Source organism: Pteronotus mesoamericanus, unplaced genomic scaffold, assembly GCF_021234165.1.
Source record: "Pteronotus mesoamericanus isolate MK-2021 breed Mesoamerican mustached bat unplaced genomic scaffold, CSHL_Meso_final contig_42, whole genome shotgun sequence".
NCBI lineage: Eukaryota > Metazoa > Chordata > Mammalia > Chiroptera > Mormoopidae > Pteronotus > Pteronotus mesoamericanus.
Window position 1 is genome coordinate 12,843,430 of NW_026555157.1, and position 24,622 is coordinate 12,868,051.

General features: G+C 35.3%; 1 protein-coding gene across 1 annotated transcript in view; it reads right to left on the minus strand.

Annotated features, from left to right (window-relative positions):
- DCBLD2 (discoidin, CUB and LCCL domain containing 2) overlaps positions 1 to 24,622 on the minus strand; it is a 98,360-nt gene that overhangs the window by 56,658 nt on the left and 17,080 nt on the right. Inside the window, exon 2 of the mRNA XM_054577352.1 lies at positions 19,017 to 19,244. Within this exon, the coding sequence (XP_054433327.1) occupies positions 19,017 to 19,244 (228 nt within the window). The remainder of the gene's footprint in view (positions 1 to 19,016; positions 19,245 to 24,622) is intronic.

Sequence of the window (24,622 nt, forward strand, 5' to 3'; positions counted from 1 at the left end):
CCTACAATGATTAAGATGACATATCACTTTTTAAATTTCTTCCCATGGGGAACTACTTTAAATGTAAAATGTTAACAATGATGATCATATTGTGAACCCCTCACTTCTTTCAAATAAAACAATACTGAACATTTTAATTTGACATAAAATAATTATTTTTCACAAAAAAAGTTTAAAAAAAGAGAAACTAAAGAACAAGAAGTATTTTGTTTTATTAGGTTCATAGATCCCTGAAAGTATATCAGTAGATTTCATGGAGTCTAAGAATAATTTATGTGGCAAAGTTAATGCAAGGCTCTTTTCTGGGAAGCAAAGATGACCAGATATCCCATATACAACCAGAAAATATTAAAAAAAAATACACTGGTAGATGAGAACAATGACTTCAGGGAAGGAACTTAAGAATGTAGAAATCTTGACCAGGCAATTTTGGAAAGGAAACAGTCTGGTGAAAGAAGTAAGTTAAAAGTAACAGAGATTCCTACATACTTTGGAAATTGCATGGTAATGGGGTTAAAAATAAAAGAAGGGGGAACAGGACCCTGCCAAACACACACACACACACAGAGCAAAGGATACAGGTGTCTTTCCCCACTGAAACCTCTTTTCCAAAAATTAATTAAAAATTTTAAAAAGTTACAGTTCTGACAGAAGAGGGCTATCATGAACTACAGAACTTATAAAACACTGTAAACCACCAGCCTGTTCACAGAAATGGGGGCACAGCCTTTGTCACTTAAAAATATATAGTGTATAAAGAAAACAAACAATGAGAATTCCAACATTTCAATTTATGAGCACCTATCCCCTCACCAAAAAAAAAAAAAAAAAAAAAAAAAAGTACAGCAAAAAGAATTTGGAATACAACACTCCAAATTTAATTAAATATCCTCAAACAAGCAATTGGGAATATGATAAAATACCTTAAAACAGAAACTCAAAAACTAAGATCAGAAATGGAAAAAAAAATAACCATAAAGAAATGAGATGACCTCAGAAAGTACAAAATAATGATAATATTATATCAGAAATGAAGACCACATTACAAAGTGCAGAAGGAATAATAGCTTCTAATGAAAATATGGTAACAAATGTCAGAGAAAACAAGAAAACAAATAGAAGGTAAAGAAAATGAAAATGTAAAAAAGATCAGTGACAGTGGTTGAAATGCATATGATTGAAATGGCAAAGAAGATCAAATTTTCTAATAATTAAGGTGTTTAAAAAAGATATATAAGATAATGGAACAGAAATAATATTAAAACTATTATCGAAGCAAATGATCTAAAAATAAGAGATCTGAATGTGCATATTGAAAGAGCTCACTGGATACCAATGAAAACTAGCCCACAATGATCAACTTCAACAGTTACACTTGTAAAACTATTAGACTTTAAAGGTAAATTAAGAAGTCTCACAGCCTCTATGCAAACATCAAATACTTTTAAAGGGAACAGAAGTGAACTGGTATCAGACTTCTCAAAGAAAAATGTAAAAGCAAGACAATAATGAAAGAGTATTTTTTAAAACCTCAAAGGAAGATGTAAATCAAGGACATATATAATCAAGCTGTTTCTCAAAATCATAAATAACTTAAAAACAATTTTATCCAAGGAAGATGCAAATCAAGGACATGTATAACCAAGCTGTTTCTCAAAATCATAAATAGCTTAAAAAGAAACAATTTTAAACATGCAAGTGATTTTGCACTAAGACATTCTAAAGGAATCGTCTATTCAAAAATGAACTTCATCCACTCAATGTATGACCAGGAGAACTTGAGCAGCAAGACCAACAGTGAGCATTTAAAGTTTCATTGTAGATGTAAAGAAAGTTAGAGATGGATTAAAGATGGTGGAGGAGAAAGTAGAAGCTACACTAACCTCCTAACCTCCTCTCAGTATGAAACTGGAATTAAAACTAAATTATAGAAAAGTCATCCTGAAAAAACAACTGAATTCTATCAGAAGAGAATCCTTATAACCACGGACAGACAGAAGAAACCACTTAACCATAACATGACTGGTAGGGAGGGGCAGAGGAGATGTGAGAGGACTGACTGGGCTCCCATGAGCAGCAGCTGAAGTGCTGGAGGGATATTTCAGTGGCCAGAGAGTTAACTCTAAGTAAAGTGTGGGGTCTAAACTCCAAGCTGGGCTCCTCAGCAGAGCCCCAGAACTGAGAAAGGAACTCAAATACCATCCAATGTGAAAAGCAGAGGCTTTCTGTCCACCAGGAAGAGATGGCTGGAGATGCAGAGAGCCTCTTAAAGGGCTAATACACAAACATTTTGTTTGTAGCCACTGCCTAGGTAGAGCAGAGTGGACTACAGACACTTGATGAGAGTCTGGGGCTGGTGGCTCTGGGGAGACAGCGGAAAGATTAGCTACCAGGATCCCTGTGCTGAGTCATTCCCCATAGTGCAGAAGTCATTGTTCTCAGGCAGAGCACTCTCCTCCAAGTGGCATCAGTGAGAGGGGAGCAATAGCCCCTCTCATAGGAGTTACTCTACCCCATCCTGTGGCACTTAAGCCCTGTTGCTGAGGAGTACAGCCTAACGACATTCACTGATTAACCCACAGAAAGCCTGCAGGCAGAGTCTGATCTCTGGGAGCTCTGAGACTTTAGCTGACCCTCCACCGGCCTGGTGCTGAGAAAAGCAAGCCTTCATGCCCCACTTTGTTCTTTCTGCACACAAAGAGGCCCAGCAGAGGACGCCACATGCTGTGGATCACTGATAGCTGTAAACAGGTTGCCCAGGGCCCGTCACAGTTAGGGTTTGATGTAGGTCTATACCAGAGTCTTGCAGATCTATCTAATACATAGAAACAAACACAAAGAGCAGTTAAAATGGAAAGACAAAGACACAAGCCCCGAATGAAAGAACAAGAGAATTTTTCAGAAGAACTAGATGAAATGGAGGCAAGCAATTTATTTGATAAAGAGTTTAGAGTAATGATTATAAGGATACTCAACAGCGTGAAAAATGACATAGGAACTATATAAAAAAGGACCAGTCAGAAACAAAGAATGCAATATCTAAAATAAATAATACACTAGAAGGAATAAACAGTAGGTTAGATGAAGCAGAGGATCGAATCAGTGATTTAGAATATAAGGTAGGAAAAACCACCGAGGCAGAGCAACAAAAAGAAAATTAAAAAATGAGGAGAGCTTACGAAACCTTTGGGACAACATGAAGCATAACAACATCTGCATCTCGAATACCATAAAGAGAACAGAGTGAGCAAGTAACTGAGAAACTAATGACCAAAAGCTTCCCTAATTTGGTGAAGGAAAAGACGCACAAGTCCAGGAAGCTCGGGGTGTCCCAAACAAGTTAGACCTAAAGAGGATTACACCAAGACACAGCATAATTAAATTGGCAAGACCTAAAGATAAGGAGAGACTCCTAAAACCCCCAAAAGAAAGGCAGGTAGTTACATACAAGGAGCTCCAATTAGACTGTCATCTGATTTCTCAACAGAAACATTTAAGGCCATAAGGGAGTGGCACGAAACACTCATGGTGATGAAAAGTAAGGACCTACAACCAAGGCTACTTTACCCAGCAAGGTTATCATTTAAAATTAAGGGAGAAATAAGGAGCTTCACATACAAGAAAAAGCTAAAGGAGTTTATTAACACCAAACCAGCAGTGCAACAAATGTTAAAGGACCTGCTTTAAGAAGAAGAGAAAGAAAAAAAAAAACCTCAGAGGAACATAGTCTAACAATAAACTGGCACTAAATATGTATATATCAAAAATCACCCTAAATGTAAATGGTTTAAATGCTCCAACCAAAAGACAAAGTGTAGCAGAATGGGTAAGAAAGCAAGACTCATATATATGCTGCATCTAAGAGACCCACCTCCTATTAAAAGATACAAACATACTAAAAGTACAGTGATGGTAAAAGATATTTCATGCAAAAGGAAAGGAAAAAAAAAGGTGGGGTAGCAATACTTATATCTAAGAAAATAGACTTTAAAACCAAGGCTATAGTAAGAGACAAAGAAAAGCACTACATAATAATAAAGGGAACAACCAACAAGAGGATGTAACCCTCGTAAACAATTACGTACCCAACACAGGATCTCCTAAACATGTAAAGCAAATTGGTGGACATAAAGGGAGAGACTGACAGAAACACAGCCATAGTAGGGGACTTTAACACCCCATGGACTTCAATGGATAGATCTTCCAGACAGAAAAACAACAAGCCTTAAATGACACTAGATCAGATGGATTTAATTGATATCTTCCAGGGATTTCATCCCATATCAGCAGACTATACATTCTTTTCAAGAGCACATGGAACCTTTCCTAGGTCTATCTGCTAGGAAACATTCAGCTAGATCACTGCTAAGACACAAAACAAACCTCAATAAATTTAAGAAGACTAATCATATCAAGCATCTTCTCTCACCACAATGCTATGAAACTAGTAATCAATCACAAGAACAACACTTAAAAAATAAAAAGACACAGAAGCTAAAAATATGTTAATAATCAACAAAGAGAACATGGAAGAAATAAAAACATACCTTGAAACAAATGAAAGTGAAGATAGAACAATTCCCAATCTGTGGGACACTGGGAGAACAACCTAAAAGGGAAGTTCATAGCAATACAGGCCTTTTTCAAAAAACAAGAAAAAGCTCAAATAAACAATCTAATCTTATGCTTAAAGGAACTTGAAAAAGAGCAAACAGCCCATGGTAAGCAGAAGGAAGGAAATAATAAGGATCAGAGCAGAAAGAAACAAAATAGAATCTAAAAGAAAAGATACCAAAGATCAAGGGATCCAAGAGTTAGTTCTTTGAAAAGATAAAGAAGATTGACAAACCTTTAACTGGATTCATCATGAAAAAAGAAAGAGGACCCAAATGAATAAAATGAGAAATGAAAAGAGGAGAAATAACAACTGACACCAAAGAAATACAAAGTAATGTAAGAAAATATTATGAACAGCTATATGCCAGCAAACTGGAAAATCTGGATAAAATGGACAAATTCCTAGAAACGTAGAATCTTTCAAAACTAAATCAGGAAGAACTGGAGAGAGATTACATCGAATGAAATTATGGTAGTAATAAAAACACTCCCAATAAATAAAACCCTGGACCAATGATTTCGCAGGTGAAATTTACCAAACATTCTGAGAAGAACTAACACCTCTCCTTCTCAAACTATACCAAATATTTCAGAAGGAGGAAAGGCTCCCAAGTTCATCTGAGGAGGCCAGCATTACCCTAATTACCAAACCAGATAAAGACACCACAAAAAAAGAAAATTATATGCCAAATATCCCTGATGAACACAGATGCTAAAATCCTCAAAAAATATTAGCAAACCAAATACAACAGTGCCTCAAAAAGATCATACACTATAATCAAGTGGGATTTATTCCAGGAATTCAAGTTTGGTACAACATTCACAAATCAATAAATGTGATTCACTACATTAAAAAAAAATGAGGGATAAAAACTACATGACCATAACAAAAGATGCAGAAAAAGCATGTGATAAAACCCAGCACCCATTTAAGATATGAATTCTTAGCAAAGTAGGATTAGAGGGAACATACCTAAATATATTAATCCCATAGATGACAAACTACTGCCAGCATCGTATTCAACAGGCAAAAATTACACATGTTCCCCTTAAGATTAGGAACAAGGCAGGGATGTCTGTTTTCACTTCACTTATTCAACATAGTACTAGGAGTACTTAGCCACAGCAATCAGAGAAGAAGAAGAAATAAAAGGCATCCAAATCGGAAAGGAAGAAGTAAAATTGTCTTTATATGCACATGACATGATGCTGTACATAGAGAACCCCAAAGATTCCACTAAGAAACTACTAGGACTGCTAAAGGAATTCAGCAAAGAAGCAGGATACAAAATTAATATCCAGAAATCAGTTGCATTTTTCTATGCTAATTACAAACTAACAGAAAGGGAAATTGAGAAAACAATCCCATTCACAATTGCTACAAAAAGCATTAAAATACCTGGGAATAAACCTAACCAAGGATGTAGAAGACCTGTATTCAAACAATTATAAGACACTGAAGAAATTGAAGAACACACAAATAAGAGGAAGCACATACCATGTTCATGGATAGGACAAAATAACATCATTAAAATGTCCATACTACCCAAGGCAATCTATAGAAGCAATGCAATTCCTATCAAGATTCCAATGACAGATTTCACAGACTAGAACAAATATTTCAAAAATTTATATGGAAACACAAAAGGCCCCACAAAACAGCAATCCTGAGAAAGAACAACAAAATTGGAGGAATGACGCTACCTAATATTGAACTATACTATAAGGCCATAATAATCAATGAAACATGGTATTGGCATATAAACAGACACATAGATCAATGGAACAGAATAGAGAGCCCAGAGCTAAATCCATACCTTTATAGTCTATTCATACTTGACACAGGAAGCAAGCGCATTAAATGGGCTAAAGATAATCTATTCAATAGTTTTGGGAAAATCAAATGGATACTTACAGAAAAATGAAACTAGACCACCTTCTTATACCACACACAAGAATAAATTAAAAATGGATATAAAAAGAATTTTAGACTCAAACCATAAAAATCATAGAAGAAAACACAGGCAGCAAAATCTCAGGCATAATTCATAGCAGTAGTTTATCAGATATATCTCCCCAGGCAAGGGAAACAAAGGAAAAATTTAACAAATATGACTACATCAAACTAAAAGGTTTTTGCACAGCAAAGGAAATCAGCCAAAAATAAAAAGGCAACCCACGGAATGGGAAAACATATTCACCAAAACATCTGATAAGGGGTTAATATTCAAAATTTATAAAGAACTTATAAAACTCAACACCAAAAAACAAACAAACAAACCCCAAACAATCCAACTAAAAAATGGGCAAAGGACCTGAATAGACACTTCTTGAACGAGGACATACAGATGGCCAATAGACATAGGAAAATATGTTCAATGTCACTAATCATCAGGGAAATACAAAATAAAACCACAATGAGATATCTCAAACCTGTCAGAATGACTATCATCAATAAATCAAACAATAGGTGAGGGTAGGGGGAAAAGGCAACACTTTTTGCACATTTGCTGGGAATGCAGACTGGTGCAGCCACTGTGGAAAGCAGTATGGAGATACCTCAAAAAATTAAAATGGACCTGCCTTTGACCTAGCAATCCCACTTCTGAGAATATATCCAAAGGAACCCAAAACAGTAATTTGAAAGAACATAAGCAGCCCTGTGTTCATTGTTATTTATAGATGCCAAGATATGGAAGCAGCCCAAGTGTCCACCAATAAATGAGTAGAGAAAACAACTCTACTCATTTGGGTCAAGTGGGTCAACTTCACAACGGAATACTATTTGGCTATAAAAAAGAAAATTCTACCCTTTGTTACAGTATAGGTAGACCTGGAGAACATTATGCTAAGTGAAATGACCCAGTCAGAGAAAGACAAATACCATATGGTTTCCCTCATATGTGGAATCTAATGAACACACTGACTAACAAAGAAAGTGGGGAAAAACGTATAGAGAGAAGGATGACAACTAAGGGTAATGGGGTGGGTAGGGGCTGAAGGAACTGGGGAAAAAGGACCCATGGACACGGACAACACTGTGGTGACTGTGGAGAGGTGGGGGCAGGGGCAAAGGGGATATAAGGGGACTGAATCATAATGGAAAAAAATACAATACAAAAAATTAAGAAAAGTTAGAGACGAGTTGAAGACGCAAAAACGGCCCAACATGTGTGAATCAATGTCACATCAAGTTATTAATTTATATTCTGACAAGTAAAAATGGGAGAAAAGGGGAGCGAAAAGGAGAAAATAGAATACTTTATTGAATGTTGTATGAATAGACAGAGGTCACAGGCCATTGGTTGGAGGTCAAAGACACCATTAAAAATAGACCAATTTGATAATAAAAGATGAGACAAAAGGGACAAAGGCATTTTGTTTTTTTAAAGATTTTATTTATGTATTTTTAGAGAGAAAGGAAGAGAAGGAGATAGGGAGAAAAACATGGGTGTGCGAGAGAGATGTGAGAGACAAACATTGATCGGTTGGTTGCCTTTGCACCCCCAACCCCCCGGGTACGTGCCCTGACGGGGAATACAATAGGTGACATGTTGGTTTGTGGGATGATGCCCAACACACTGAGCCACACCAGACAGGATGAAAACAGGCATTTTAAAATGTATAAATTGAAAGGTAACATTTAGAGTAAAGCTATAATACTTATTAAAATATAAAAGAAATTTAAAAAATAGATACAATGTAAAGACATAAAAAGAACAAATATAATACGCATAGTAATAAAGTATGATAGACTTGCCATAAAACATTTCAGTTTTATAAAGGTAAATGGGATTCATTTAGTTACTATTAAAAAAAAATTCAACTTGTTTCATAAAATAAGACCCAATAATATGCTATATATAATATACTCCAAACAAAATCATTCAGAGAAACTAAAAATAAAGGGATGAGCAAAAACAGGTATATAAGGCAAAATAAAAAGGGGGTCTGTGTGTGTGTATGATCTTGATGCCAGACAAATGAGAATTCAAAGTTAAAAGTACCACATTTGACAAAGGAGAAATTTTCTAATGCTGGAAGTCACAATTTGAGTTGCAGATATTAAAATAATAAATACCCATGTGATAATATGGGCATCCCTCCTTATAAAAGCAAAAACCCAAAGACATGCAGTAAAACAAAAAGAAACACTACAAGGAGATCAAGTGGATAAAAATACAGATATAGAAAACCTAAAAAGCATAATAAATAAGATAGATCTTTTCGATGCCTATCAAATCAGGGGTGTCCAACCTTTTGGCATCTCAGGGCCACAGTGGAAGAAGAGTTTTCTTGAGCTACGCATGAAATACATTGCAACATATAATCACAAAAAAAATCTAGACGTTTTAAGTAAATGTATGCTTTTGTGTTGGAATGCATTAGTAGCCATCCTGGGCCACCGGATAGACACTGTCTTAATTTGAGACTAAACCTTCTCAAGCATACATGGGACATTTACAAAAATGATTGTACATTAGATTATAAAAAGAATAGCAGCAGATTCCATAAGGGGAAAGTCAAGGAACATATAGCAAGGACTCATGGACAAAACCAAAGGGGAAGAGCTGAGGGAGGGAAGGAGGGAGGGGGCAAGGGAAAGTGGTGGGGGGGGAGGCAGAGACAAATGTATTTGAAAAAATAAATTAAAAAAAAAATTTCCCGACAAACAAAAATGCAGGACCAGACGGCTTCATAGGTGAACTCTAACAGTCAAAGAAGAATTAGCACTTATTTTTCTCAAATTATTTCAAAAAACTGGAGACAGGAACACTTCCAAATGCATTCTATGAAGGCAGCATTACCCAGATACCAAAACCAGAAAAAGACATTACAAAAAAATAAAAATAAAGAAAATTATAAGCCAATATCCTTAATGAACATAGATGAAAATATTCCCAAGAAAATATCAGCAAACCCAGGGGCCAAATATACAGTTGATGGAAGATGATTTGACTTTGGGTGGTGGGCACACAATGCAATATACAGATCAAGTTTTTTTAAATTTATGCAAAAAATATTAGCAATCCAGATTCAACAATATATGAAGAGGATTATACACTATGACCAAATGAGATTCATCCCAGAAATGCAAGGATGTTTCAACATCTGTGAATAAAAGTTATGCATCACATTAACAAAATAAAAGATAAAAACCATATGATCTCATTAGATGTAGAAAAAGAATTTGACAAAATTCAACATCCCTTAATGATAAAAAATTCTCAACAAAGTACAGAAGGAACATATTTCTATGTAATAAAGGATATATATCCTTTAAAATATATATAGGATATATATAGGATATATATAATATATATATCCTATAAAAGCCCACAGCTAATAACATAGTCAATGGTGACAACCTGGAAGCTTTGCTCTGCAATCAGGAACAAGACAAGGATTCCCACTGTAACTTCTATTCACCATTGTATTGAAAGTCCTAGTCATAGCAATCAGGAAAGAGAAAGAAATAAAAGGCATTCCAATCAGAAATGAAGAAGTAAAACCCTCATTATTTACAGATGACATACTATATATAGAAGACTCTAATGACTCCACCAAAAAACTATTAAAAATAAATGAATTCAGTGAAGTTGCAGGATATAGAATATGCAGAAATCTGTTTCATTTTTATAACTAATTATGGAGAAATTAGGAAAACAATCTCATTTACAATTACATCAAAAGAATAAAATACCCAGGAATAAATTTAAACAAAGATATAAATATCAATAAAAGAGTAAATTTTATCAATAAAAAGAATAAATAGAAATGAAATGAAATTCCTAGCTAAAAGCATTTAGCTAGGAAACAGACAACAAAATAAACCAAAAGAAAACATGGAGAAAAAGAAAACTGAAACAGAAAAAGAAGTAGATCTAACAATTAATAAATCAAACCTATTTTTTGAAATAAATTAACAAAACAGGCAAACCACTAGCCAACCAAGGGAAAATGAAGAAAAAGCACAAATATATAAAACAAGAAATGATAAGGGGGAAATAACAGCTAAAGAAAAAAAATCATAAGATTCTGTTTTGCAGACATCACTGCCAATAAATTTAAAAGCCTAGGTGAAATGGGTAATTTACCAAATACAGTTTGCTAAAATTAGACTCCTTAGTGATGAAGCTGAAACAGACCATTTTCCTCAGAAGACATAAAGTCATTCAGTGACTACTCTACCAAAAAAGCACTTGGGATCAGATGGTTTCACAAACTGAAACCTTCAAAGTCTAGCTTGTTCAAATGTTCTGTAAAGCTTTCCAGAAAAATGAAGAGGAAGGAAAACTTTGTAATTCATTTTATTTATATATGTCACATCTATACATAAACTTAATAAAGACAATGCAAAACTGATTATAAACTAATTATCACTTGTAAATATTTATGCAATACCAAATAGTATCAGGTAACAGACTCTAATGCCACATTAAAAGAATGACACACCATGATCAAATACTATTTATTCCAGGAATGCAAAGTTGGTTTAATATCAAGGAACCATTAACATAATATATTATACTAACAGATTTAGGGAGAAAATAATGTAATCATCTCCATAGGTGATAAAAAAAGATTTCCAACAAAATTCAACACTCTTTTCTAATAAAAGAAATTCAATTAAATTGAAAGAGATACTTCCTGTTATGGACTAACTGTATTCTTCCAAAAATTCATATGTTGAAGCTTCAACCTCCAATGTGACTGTATTTAGAGATAGGGCCTTTATGGAGGCAATGAAGGTTAAATGGGGTCATTAAGGGTAGAACCCTAGTCTGATAGGATTAGTATTCTTCAAAGAAAAAATGTGAAAAAACTCACTCCTCTCTTTCTCTTTCCTTCTCTCTTCCTCCCTTTCTCCACCATGTAAGGACACAGAGAGGTGTCTGACCACAAGAAGCCCTCACCAAGAACGGAATCTGGCACCTTGATCTGGGACTTCCAGGCTCTAGAACTGTAAAATAGTAAATGTCTGTTGTTTAAGCTATCCAGTCTATGATGTTTTGTTATGGTAGCCTGAGCTAATAACTAAGACACTTCTCTAACATTTCTACCATGATCAAGCAAGAACAAAGAAAGGGTGCCCACTACCTATGCTACTAGTTAACATAGTAGTCACTGGTGGTATTAGCCAATCTAATTAGATAAAAGAAATCAATCATAGGTATAAGGATTGGAAAAGTAAAATTGTATTTGCAGATGTGATTGTGTACCTGGAAATCCCTAGAAAGTGAACGATTAAACTGAAACAATAAACTCAGGAAAGCAGCAGGATATAAAATCAAGACACATAAATCCAGTTTTCATAAAGTTAGTAACCAATGTGGACCCTGAGAAAGAAATCTACCAAGAATGGCTCCTGGTAAAACATCTGAGCAGCCATTTCTACACAGGGGCCTCTCCTGTAAATTATACTCCTGGGAAAACCTGCACTAAACTACTTTCCTCTGCACTGAGCTGACTGCCAGCACTATGTTCCTGCTATGTGAACCAGCCCTTATAAAAAAAAAAAGTTCCTGGAATCCTATTTCAACCAACAGGACTGAGACTTTCCTTGCCCAACCAGAGGGGCATGGTGATAACCCTACCAACATCTTCCAATCAGAATGGTTTTATTCAGACAAATCAGAACACCGGCTTGGGACGATTCAAACTATGAGGATTTGGAGTCCTCATTTACATGAGGACAGACCAATCAGGGACCAGGAGCAGGAACTTCCATCTATATATGCCACCTCCCCTCTGGCTCTGGCAGCATATTTTTTCTTTCCACCAAAGACTGAACACTGTGTTGCCCTGACTAGAGCTGAAACACCATAGATGTGTCTCCAGAGTAGAGCGAAGCAGAGCTGAGCAAGACCAGAGCAGGGCACAAGATAGAAGAGCTGTCTGGCCAAAGGTGGCCCTGGTCTCAAGGCTGCTTCACTCCTGGGCCACCTAAAAGCCATGCTGTTTTCATGGTCATGATTTATTACACTTGAGCTGTGGACACTGAATAAAGTTTCCTTCTTCACTGCACCCCAAACTGGGGACTCCTACTGGCATTGAATTGGCACCAGTAGAGGACATATGGAAAACAAAACAAAACAAAACACCAACACTTATTACACCCACAAAGAAGATATTTTGAAATAATTTTAACAAAAAAAAAATGTGTAAAATCTACATGAGAAAAAGTTTAAAACACTCCTGAAAAACAACAAAACTAGATTTGAACAATGGAAAAAAGCAGCTCCTATTCTTGAATAGGATGATTCAACATCATAAAAATAATTTATAAACAATATAATCCCAATAAAAATACCAACAAACTTGTTAATGAAGTTGGACAGGTTAATATTAAACTTTGTATAAACAGACAAGAACAGCCAGGAAAACACTAAAAATAGACATCCATGAAGACACAGTAGCCCGATCAGACATTAAAACAGTATAGAGTCTCACTAATTAAAACTGTGAGGTTCTGATATATGAATAGATACACCAGAGGAATACAACAGAAAACCCAGAAATAGACCCAAGTACATACAAAACTGAAGTATAGGATATAGGTAATTTTCAAACCATTGGGGCAAAGATAGACTTTTAAATGCATGATGCTAGGACAAGTGATTGGTCATCTGGAAAAGATACTATTAGATCTACACATCAATAGGGTTCAAAAGAATATCTCCAAATGGACCAGGGATTTAAATATACCATCTAAATGTACTAAAAGAATATATGGGTAAGTTTATTTTTAACTAGGATATAAGAAAAGGCTCCCAATTTCCAATTATGACTCAGAATACAGATGCAATAAAAGACTGATAAATTTACTACATTTTTAAAAGTTCACATGATTAAAAAAAAAACCCACTTATAAACAATCTCCATTAACAAAGTCAAAAACACTAGGAGACAACTAAGAGAAACTGCAGCGTCGATCACATAAAGGCTAATATCACTAAAAGACAGTAAAAAAAGTTCTGAATACACAAGAGAAACAAAAACCAAAGGAACTTGACAGAAAAATGGGAAATGGTATGCACAGACAAAAAGAGGGGGGAAAATGGACCTTTAACATAATTTTAAAAAAGTTCAACCTCACTCATAGTAAAAGAAATACAATTATACTGGGATACCATTTCTTACTTATTAGTTGGCAAAACATCATCATATACTCTGTTGGCAAGGAAATGGGCATTTAATGCATCATGGCAGAAATGCAAATTGGCACAACCCTTGTATGAGGGAATTTGGCAATATCTACAAAGCTATGTATTTACCTTTGAACAACTAAGTCTACTTCAGGATTTACTCTGAAGATACATCTCCAAACACACAAAAACATACATGTATAAAGTTATTTACTGCAGAACTGTTGTAATTATAAAATATTGGAAGCAACCCATATACCCATACATAAAAGTGTGGTTAAATAAACTGCAGTACATCCACACTATGCAGTTCTATGTAGCTGTGAAAAGAATGAGGACTACCTCTGTGAACTTTAATGATTTCTAGTAGATACGTTGTTGAAGGGTGGGAGAAAGTAAGTAGCAAAGAGTATCAATAGTATGTTACATTTTGTATAAGAGAGGAAAAATAAAATCATATAAATGTATCATTTATACAAAAAAGAAACATAGAAAAGAAAAAAAACAAAGACTAATGAAATTGTTTAGCTACAAGGGCTGGATGGAGGTGGAAAGGAAAATGTACTGTAGCCCTGGCCAGTGTGGCTCAGTTGGGCTGAAGCACTGTCCAGAAATTTGGAAGGTGACGGGTTCAATTCCAGATCAGGGTACATGCCTGGGTTGCAGGTTCAGTCCCATCTGTGCACGTGTGAGAGGCAACCAATCAATGTTTCTGTCACAATGATGTCGATGGATGTCTGTCTGTCTGTCTGTCTGTCTCTCTCTCTGCCCCTGCTTCTCTAAAACAAATAAGCATGTCCTCGAGTGAAGATAAAAAAATAAAGTGTAGTGATGTCACTATCTTTTTGTATAGTTCTAACTTTGAGAACCATGTTAATGTGAAACTCAACAAAGGATAAAGAAAACCAACAATAGAGGGGAAAAAACCTAAAATGGAACATGAAGAGAAGTGAATGAACCAAACCTTATTAGAAATGGATAATATAACCACACTGGAGGGTAGAAGGCAGTGGGGGAAAACTAGCTCAGGCAATTTTGAACACTATACATACATACACACACACACACACACACACATACATGTATACATATATATGTATTTTTAAAAATATTTTATTTGTTTAATTTTAGAGAGAGGGGAAGAGAGGGAGGAGAGAAACATCAATGTGTGGTTGCCTCTCATGTGCTCCCTACTGGGGACCTGGCCCGCAGCCCAGGCATGTGCCCTGACTGGGAATTGAACCAGTGACCCTTTGGTTTGCAGGCCAGCACTCAATCCACTGAGTCACAGCAGCCAGGATGTGAACACAGTATTTAGATTCTAAGTCCTCAGGTATAGGTAGTAGCCTTCTTTGACTTAGAGGCATAGGTTAGCTGTCCTGAAACTATTTTCTGTGTATGATAGCACTAAACAAGGAAAATAGATACCTATTATAGATAAAAAGGAGCTAGATATTTCATTGTCAGAGTGGCTATCAATACGAAAAGGTACCAATACCTTTAATTCTAACTCTGTGATGTTGGGTTAAAATTAAAGGTTATCAATATGAATTCATGCTTTTTAATAAATATCAGTAGATAATTATAAAAAACAGATACACTACGTGTAATGTATACAGGGTCCAGCAGAAGTAATGCCTGCTTCAGTGTGGTTGGTAGGGCAATGATATGGGTATAATAATTTGGAGTTTTAATTTCAAGTAACGTGTCATATGGTGTGCTTGAGTATGATATTGTTATGTTACAGAATTACACGCCCATGATTTTGTAATAAATGATTTTGTATAAAAAAGGGTGTTATTTGTGCTGGACCCTGTATATGTAAGTTTGTATATATACATCTATTTACTAAATCTACCTGCTGATAGGGCATGACAGCTCGCTGGTCTGAACTTAGAGATCAGATTTCTAATAATAATTTTCCATTAAAATGAACAAGGATTCCTCGAAGAAATGGCTGATTTCAGGGCTGGGGCAGGGCAAGATCAATCTAGAATATCCTATGCCAGACCAGAAGGGAGTACTCAAAAAATGATGAGGGCATAATAAAAGCTTTGAAGAGGCTCCCATTGGAAAATTAGGACAATCTGAGACTCAAAATTAATAATAAATAAAGGATTTTAAACCATGTGCTAACATAGGAATTCATGGGCCCACACTGACATAAAAGAAAGTGCTCACCCTTTCAGTATAAAAACACCAACAAACATAGAAGGAATGATGAAATTAGAAAATCACCACTCGATGACAATTATAATAATACAACTGATTCAGATGAGAAGCATTAATGGATGCCAAAATTAATGGGTGTAAGTTTGATAAGTAACAGGGTATTTACATCAAGTCAAGGAGTCTTTCTCACAAAATGAGAACTGATGAAGGGAAACACAGCTACAGGGCAGAAATCTCGGAGATGCCATCTTAGCCAAGAGATCAAAGTTAACACTACCGGTAATGGCACGAATTGACATTGTGTGCCTCCTGATACAATGCACTGAGAACATCACTTCTGGGGCTTTCCTGCCAAAAGTCAGTTAACATGAATTAAGTGATGAGGAAACATCAGACAAACCAAATTAGGAATTTACAAAATAACTGGCCCATAAACTTCAACAACGTAAACATCATGAAATCAAGGAGAAACAGAGCAACTGCCCTTGCCTTTAATCTCCGAAAACAATGGAAACTAAGATGTGACAACTGAATGCAATGCATGATCTGAAAATTAATTTTGCTATAAAGGGCACTATTTAGACAACTGAGGAAATCTGAATAAGATCTGTAGGCTAGTATAACATCAATGTTAAATTCTTCTATTTTGATATCTGTTCTGTGATCATGTAAAAAAGAATATCCTACATTTCTAGGGAATAAACATTTTTGTATGGGAGGGGGGGCCTGTCAGACACATTATGTTTGAAACTTACTCTCAAACAGTTTAGGAAAAAAGTGGGGGGAGGGGAGGGGTAGAGGAAATGTGGTAAAATGGTAACATTTGGAAAATCTGGGTTAAAAATGGGAATTATTCACTTCTTGCAATTTTTATATAAGTCTAAAATTAGGTCAAAATAAACAGGTAAAGAAAAAAGTTGCTAGTTTCAACAATCATACAGTACAAGATTGAGAAGTAATAGCTGGTATCTATTACTCTAAAAGGCCTAATGGTTGAGGTTATGGACTTTGCTATCAGCTAGATCTCAGTTCAAGTCCCACCTCTGCCTATGTGACTTCAAACAATTTGCTTACCTTCTCTGATCTTCTATTTCTGTATCTGTTTATGGAAATGACGTATAGAATTCTTATAGGATTCCATAAAATCACGCATGTTAAAAACTCACATCAATTTTGGAGCCAGACTGCTATGTAACCTTGAACAAGTTATTTAATTGCTCTGTGCCTCAATTTTCCCATCAGTAAATGGTGGTGATAACAGCATCTATCTCAAGCGTTCTTGTGAAGACTAAATAAGCTAACTGATACAAATGGTTTGAACAGTACCTGACACATATCAAGCATTGCATGCATGGTAGTTATTTTCATCATCACCCCAGGCTCTACAGAATAAGAATTCAGAAAATGTTAGCGATCATTATCATTGTTAAGTTGTAATATTATCATTAATACAGTTTTTTCAAGAGGTTTGGGGTAAAGAGGAAGAAAATTTATTTTTTCCTATTAAAACAGGAAGAACTAAACATATTATAAAGACAAGGGACAAACAATGCGGAAAGAGAAACTGAACCATACATTACTACCCAAATGGAGGACTGCAATAAACAAGAACGGCGCTAGAGTGAGTCATAAACTTGTTAGTAGAGATTCTTGCCTTTTGTTTGTAAAAGAAAAAAAATGCAACATCTGTGAGGGGTAATAAAACGAGGTATGCCGATATAGTCTTCAGAGTTGATACAATGTGTTTCTGTAGGTTCTTTATTTCCTGTAAACTGCTATGTGTTCGATCACATTGTGGTTCACCTTTTTTCATTGTTGTTGTAAGACTGCTCCTGTGCTACTGTTTATTCTCTACCGCATCGCCTTAGGATACATTTGATACCCACTTGTCTTCTATTAGAGTTACAGTAATCGTGTTTCTAGATCCTCAGGTATGAGTTCCTAAAAGCTTATCTGATACCACATAATCATGGCAATGTGCATGTGGTAATTAAGCTACCAGGTTAATCAAGAGTTGACTTAGAGACAGCAGAGGTTATCAATTAACAGTCATGGAAGCAGGGCAGGAATTGTACCTCTGGTAGGTAAGAGGCCAAAAAGTAGAGAAGAGATAAAGGATTTGACTATAGATATAGAGGAAGCCAAAGGATGAACAAGATGATTAAAAGAATAAGATACTGTGTTCCAACTATTGTTCTAAAAAGACACTTTACACACTTGGGCCAATAAATGTTTCTAAATAAACTCAAAGAATTCAAGAGTTCACCAAAACAGCCAAACAAAATTCTCCGCCTTTCTTGCTTAAGAGAAATGTGCTGCTCTCTAAGCCAAAGGTTCCTTATTTGACTACAAAGTAGATGATCCTGGGATCCTTTTAAAATATTGAGGCATGGGTCCCACCCAAACAATTCTAATTCAACTGGTCTAAGGTGAGGATCAGGTATATGTGGCAGTATTATTTAAAAGTCTTTCCAGGTGACTCTAATACATCACCGTAATTGAGAACTACTGCTCCTAGCTAAGGGTAAAACCAGTAACAGCTAATATTTACTAAACATGTATTGTGTTGTATTGTATGTTGTATACTGTTCTAAGCACTTTACATGTATGAGTTCATTTCCTATTTTACAAGTGAGGAAAGAGACAGGTCATGTAACTTGCCCAGGGTCACAGAGCAAGCTAACAGCAGAATTAGGGTTAAATACCAAGAAGTTTGGATCAAAAGCCCATGCCCTTAAATGACCATGATATATTGTCTCCTAAGCATGAATTATACTTATATTCTTTAACTGCAAATAAAATGATCAAAGAAAAACAAAAAAAGTGAGGTAACTTTTTCCTTAGAAATATATTAAGTGGTATTTTGTTGCAAAGGTATGAACACAGGCTTATAAGAAAAATAAATGAAGAGAGAAGAATCTTCCTAAAAGATTCAGATTTGAGATTTCACACAGGCTTTCAATAATTTCCCACATATCCATACAGCATAGTTATTCAATGTTAAGTATCAAAATTGCTTCAGTTTTAAAACTTGGGGCAATAATGTATTATATGTACATTTACAAGAAAATTTCCTACCTATTTCAGTCCTGCTAACTCCAATTCCATTATAAATTCTCAAGTAGTTCAGATGACAAGAATCAGAATCTTCTATGTCAAAGTCACCAAATTTGATGCGAACTCTCTCTCCCATCTTTACACGAATCTCCCATTCACAAACGGTGCTGTTGGGATAGGTCTGTGGATAGTTTATGGATGTAAGCGTTCCGCTTTCAGGGCCTAGTACAGTATGTCCACATCCGTCACCTTTAAAAAAAGTTAAAAGAACAATAAATTATTCTTACATCTTTAACTTATACTCTATATAACTAGGATTTTTGTGAAGATTTTAAAATATGCATGATATTAGATATTTTATACCACTAATACTCCTTACACAAGATAAAAGCAGATGACATAGTTCTTAGTATATCTATGCACAGGAGCCAAGAGATGCCAGGTTAGGTCAAAATAATCAATGGTTATCTTTATGATTTATGAGTTCAAAGAACCTTCCAATCTGAATTAGAATAAAAGTACACATAATTTGGCAAAATACATATACACAAGTCATAAGCCCAATCTTTAAGAGTATCAATAGTAAATTTTAAAGTAAATGTAAACTATAAAAATGAAAGTATGTGATTAGCTTCATCTATTTATTTACAAATATCACAAAGCCCTTCTAAAATCTATGACGTGAATGATTCTAAAAGCACTTAATATATACTAAAGATTATGCAATTACTGACCATATTACACACTATAAGACACTCCTTGGAAGCATTAAAGCAATAGTTACTGTAGTTTAATTTTACATTCTACTGAAATTTGACTTTTTAGTAATCCTTCTCCAAAGCCTCATTGTTTCCCTACAAAATAAGAAAAAATTAAGTTAAATGCTTATTAAAGATGAGGAAAAATGACCTTCATGTTTGTAGCAGCATTATTTGCTCTAGAAATTTTTTCAACACTAGATATGAAGACTCAGATAATGTATTGTTTGTAAAAATAAAGAAATGTGCATCCTTCCCTTTATTATAAAATTTGTTATTTTACTGAGCAGGAGGCATATAATGTTAATTAAGAGGTTTCAGCTGCCACTCCAATTGTACAGTTTAGCATTCCTTGATGACAGGACTTAAATAAATTCTTTCTAATACATTCTAATTAATACATTCTTTTAAAATGATAATATTTTCCCCTTCAAAAGAACTATTGATAATCATTGTTTGGAACAGTTCAGTACTTATATGAAAAACAGTATTGAAAATGACACCACTAGGTTTTAACCTTAATATGGATACAGATGGCTGTAATAGAATTTTCGATTATCTTGAATTATTTCTAAGAATGATGTAGTGCTGATATCATTTACTAAAACAGATGAAAGCTTTAAAGGCCTGTAAGTAAGAACTTAACCTAGCATCTAGCAAGTAGTACTTGCAAAATAAATGTTATTAACCTAGGGAAAAAAAGAAGTTCAAACTTGTCTCAAAAGTAACTTTACTGAAGAAACAAATATACCTAGATTCTAATGACAATGATTCAAATCCTTTGTTTTATAAAAAATTTTAATTCTCAGATCCATGTGAGTACTGTTACTTAGTCTACTTTTAAAAGTCAGTTAGTACTAGCAATCTGGCTTCCTAAACATACCTCTGTCATATAAAACAGCTTTTTGATCAACGTGAAACTTTACCTATCTCTACACCTGCTTTCATCCCACACATAAGACTTAGTAGGCATAGCAGCTCAGTAATACGATAATATGTAAGGGTGCCATAAAATAAACACGAGTTTTGTTGACATACCCACTGATATTTTGCAAATATAAAACTTAGAATGTGATGCAATTCAGAGGAAACCCCCCCCCCATAAATTTCACCTGAAACTGTCATGAAAATACCTCGAATATCTCCGTTGGGTATCATCTAAATTGAGAACATAGGGATATACAACCTTCACTGTGACAATAAATGAACTGCAATATAAATAACTTTTAAACAATCATTAAGATTTTTTTCCCCAGAGGAAAAAACAGCTATGCCAAGAGAGAGTTTCTAACATTATAAAACTAGTCTAAAGTGTTCTCTTACCATTGAGAAGATAAAAACATGCTTTCTGTAAGTGTTTCAATCATTGAAAAGTAGCCATTGAATAAATGAAATAACTCAAAATATAAATGCATTTTCTTTAGTAAATAGAAACTAAGGCAACTTTTTAAGTGATAGGAAGTGCTGATGGATTTCAAGAATTTCCTATTAACAGCTGAATTCTTGACTTCATCTAAATGTGGTGGGTTGTCACATTTAATATATTCCCCACAGGCTGTTACTTAAGGTTTTGATTTTAAAATGATTATCATAGAAAGTATAAGCAGAAAGTTAGTAGTAATTTTTTAGATGTCTTCATGTTCATATTATATTTGAGTCTCAATAAATATACAAAACATTTCTTGCCTTTCCTCCATAAAGCATAATTTCTACACAAAGTAACACAATAAATACTAACTGATGAAAAACAAGACTTAAGTGTGCATGCTGCTGAAGAAAACAATTAAATTGAAGCTGTCTTTTTAACAGTATTTTGTGTAGGGGGAGGGCATGAACAGTCCCCAAGTAGTGTGCCAAGAATGTTTCAAAATATGTGATGGAGTTCAGAGCTTTCTCCTCTCCCAAACAATATGATACTCACCAAAAACCGAAGTTAAAAGAAAGCCTCAAATCTACTGCACTGAACAAGTCTGAATGTTTCATATTTCGAAGACTATTTCAGAAGTTTATCCTGACTAGTTAAATAGCTTAGCTGCCCCAGCCTAACACCTACTGCCATGAGGTATATGTTAAGAATATTCCAGTTCAAAATGGAACATTGGGCTTACACATATTCACTAGGTCAGTTTTCAAATGCTTTTCTCTGTTACTTTACATTGCGATCCTACACACTCTAGTATGTATAACGTCTTGACTATTCCTGACTCACTAAAGGGTCCCTACCTAGTACAGTCTGAAAAACACTGTACTAGGCACCCAGAGGTCATGGTGTTGAGTTCCCAAATCAAAGAAAGATCTTGTCCTCACTTTTAGTCCCCTATTAGAAAATGTGCTCCCAGTTCATTTTTACAGTTCTTAACAGTAAGGCCTATTCTACACCGAAATACTTAGAATATGACAAATTAGTTTAAAGTAAAACCAAAATCTGGAAAATATTCTTTATCAACAAATCATCTAATATACAGGGTGGGACAAAACTAGGCTTATGGTTGTTCACATGGAAAATAATACACTTGATAAATAATGCAAGAATAACTGTTTCACATACAATTGTTCACCTACTTTTGCCACCTCCCCCCACCCCGCCCCCCCAGTATTTAGAGCAATGGTTCTTAACTGGAGTAGAGGAAGGACCCCACAGGCCTGATTTTTACCTTCCATTTGGAATGTCTGAAGACATTTTTGGTTGTCACAATTAGAGGGGGTAGGTTGCTACTGGCATCTAGTGGGTAGAGGCCAGGGATGTTGCTAAAACATCTTGCAATGCAAAGGGCAGCTCCCCGCCGTCCACCCCTGTCCCCCACCCCCATAACAGACCGAACCATCCTAATGTCAACAGTGCCAAGGTCAAGAAGCAGCAAGTGAGAGAGCCATGGCTAGGCTATCTCAGAGAGAAGATCCGGGTTAGTTCTTGGCTGGGTTTCATCTGACCCAAGGGTAATGCTATTCTATTTGCCATGGGTACAACCCAGGGAATAGTTTCCCCTCGAAGGTCAGCAGTTATACTAAAGAGTTTTATGTTGCCACTTCCCAATTTTTAAAACAAGTAAATGGAATCCTTTATTTTTTCTTTGAATTAAAGAAAATATTCCTTTTTATTAGTGTACAGCCCTCAAATGATTTTTTATTTTTCCTAGTTCAGGTGCTCTTAACATTAAAGGGAAAGTGTTACTAACAGGGTCATGAGTAAGAGTCCCTAAATTTTCTGCTTAGCTTTGTACACTGGAAAAAAAATGATCCAAGGCCAGTCTGTATCACCTACTATTACTCATTTTCACATGGCAAAATTGACAAAAAGAGCGTAACTACTACTGGAAACACAACTTTCAAAATGGATATCACAGAAGCAATCCATACACTCCCACTGACAATTCCAACATCACCACTCTTTCCCCATGTCCTTCACCACCACCTCCACTCTCAACTTCTCCCCGGATGGACTCCGCCAGACTGTAACTGACTACAAAGTATAGAAGCATGATAACGTAATTTCTAAATTTTATTTCAGTGGCCAAAAAGCACTGGAATTTGATCTTACTGTTCCTTTGCTTGGCTGCAGGTTTATCTAGGGGATTACTCACAGAACATGTGTTCACTTCCTCTGAGGAGTGCAAGGTCAGATGTGTTAAGCCAGATACAAATTTTGATACTGTTCCAGGAAAAAAAACTGAGTCATTTTTTTTACTTCTTATCCCCAGAGAAAATAAAAGGAACACTGAACATATTTAAATAACAATGAATTAATACAATGAAGAACACATGGCTTATTTTAGGCTGCTCTAAACTTCGAGTCAACTGGTTTGGGGTTTTTTTTTATAAGTATGTGCTTGTGATGCTGATTTCGTAAGACTCTCCAGCCACCCCATTTATTAATCACACTATTACTCATAAATAATAAAATTCCTACCTGTTGAATTATATTACTATGAACATGGTCCACCACGTTCTTAAAAATTTTATTTAACAGGAAACACAAATGCAGAAAGCTTGCACATATATGTCAAAACTGTAGAGCAACATAACTTTTCAGCACAGTCATTATAAGCTATGAAAGGTTTATACTTTTTCTGTGAAATTTCAAGGATTTCTTTATCACTGTGAACTGGTGCATCTGACCACTTCCTCTAAATAAGTGTCACCTCTGTCATATCTTATAATACATTTGTGAGATCTTATACTCAACTGGAAAAATAGACAATTAAGAGTGTACGAAAGTATTTAAAAGAATAACTTCCGAGTCCTAACTATTACATCCTATTTTATTTGGCTACAATGAAGCTTTTTTTTTTTTTTTTTTTTTTTTTTACTCTTATTGCCACCCAAGGACATGCTCACTAAGTTTAGAGAGGGAAAGAAACATTGATGTGATAAACATCAGTTGGCTGCCTCTCCCACGAGCCCCTACCGAGGACTGAATCTGCAACCCAGGCATGTGCCCTGACCAGGAATGAAATCTCTGGCCTTTTGGTTTGCCAGGCAACACCCAACCAACTAAGCCACACCAGCCAGGGCTACAATAAATATTTTTAATGTATTATTCAGCACTATGAATTTATACAGCAAAAGTATTACTAATGCTAGAAATCTTAAACAGACAATTCAAGGCACTATAATTTTATTCAATATTTTTACTTTAAGTTTAATCTTTATTATATTTTTTCCCATTACCATTTAGTCCCTTTATACCCTCCATGCCCCAGCAATCCCCACACTGTTGTCCACGTCCACGAGTCCTTTTTCCTGTTTTCTCAATCCTTCCACCCCCTCAAATACTCTCACTAATTGTCATCCTGTTCTCCATCTATGAGCCTGTCTCCATTTTCCTTGTTAGTTTAGTTTGTTCAGTAGATTCCACATGTGAGTGAAATC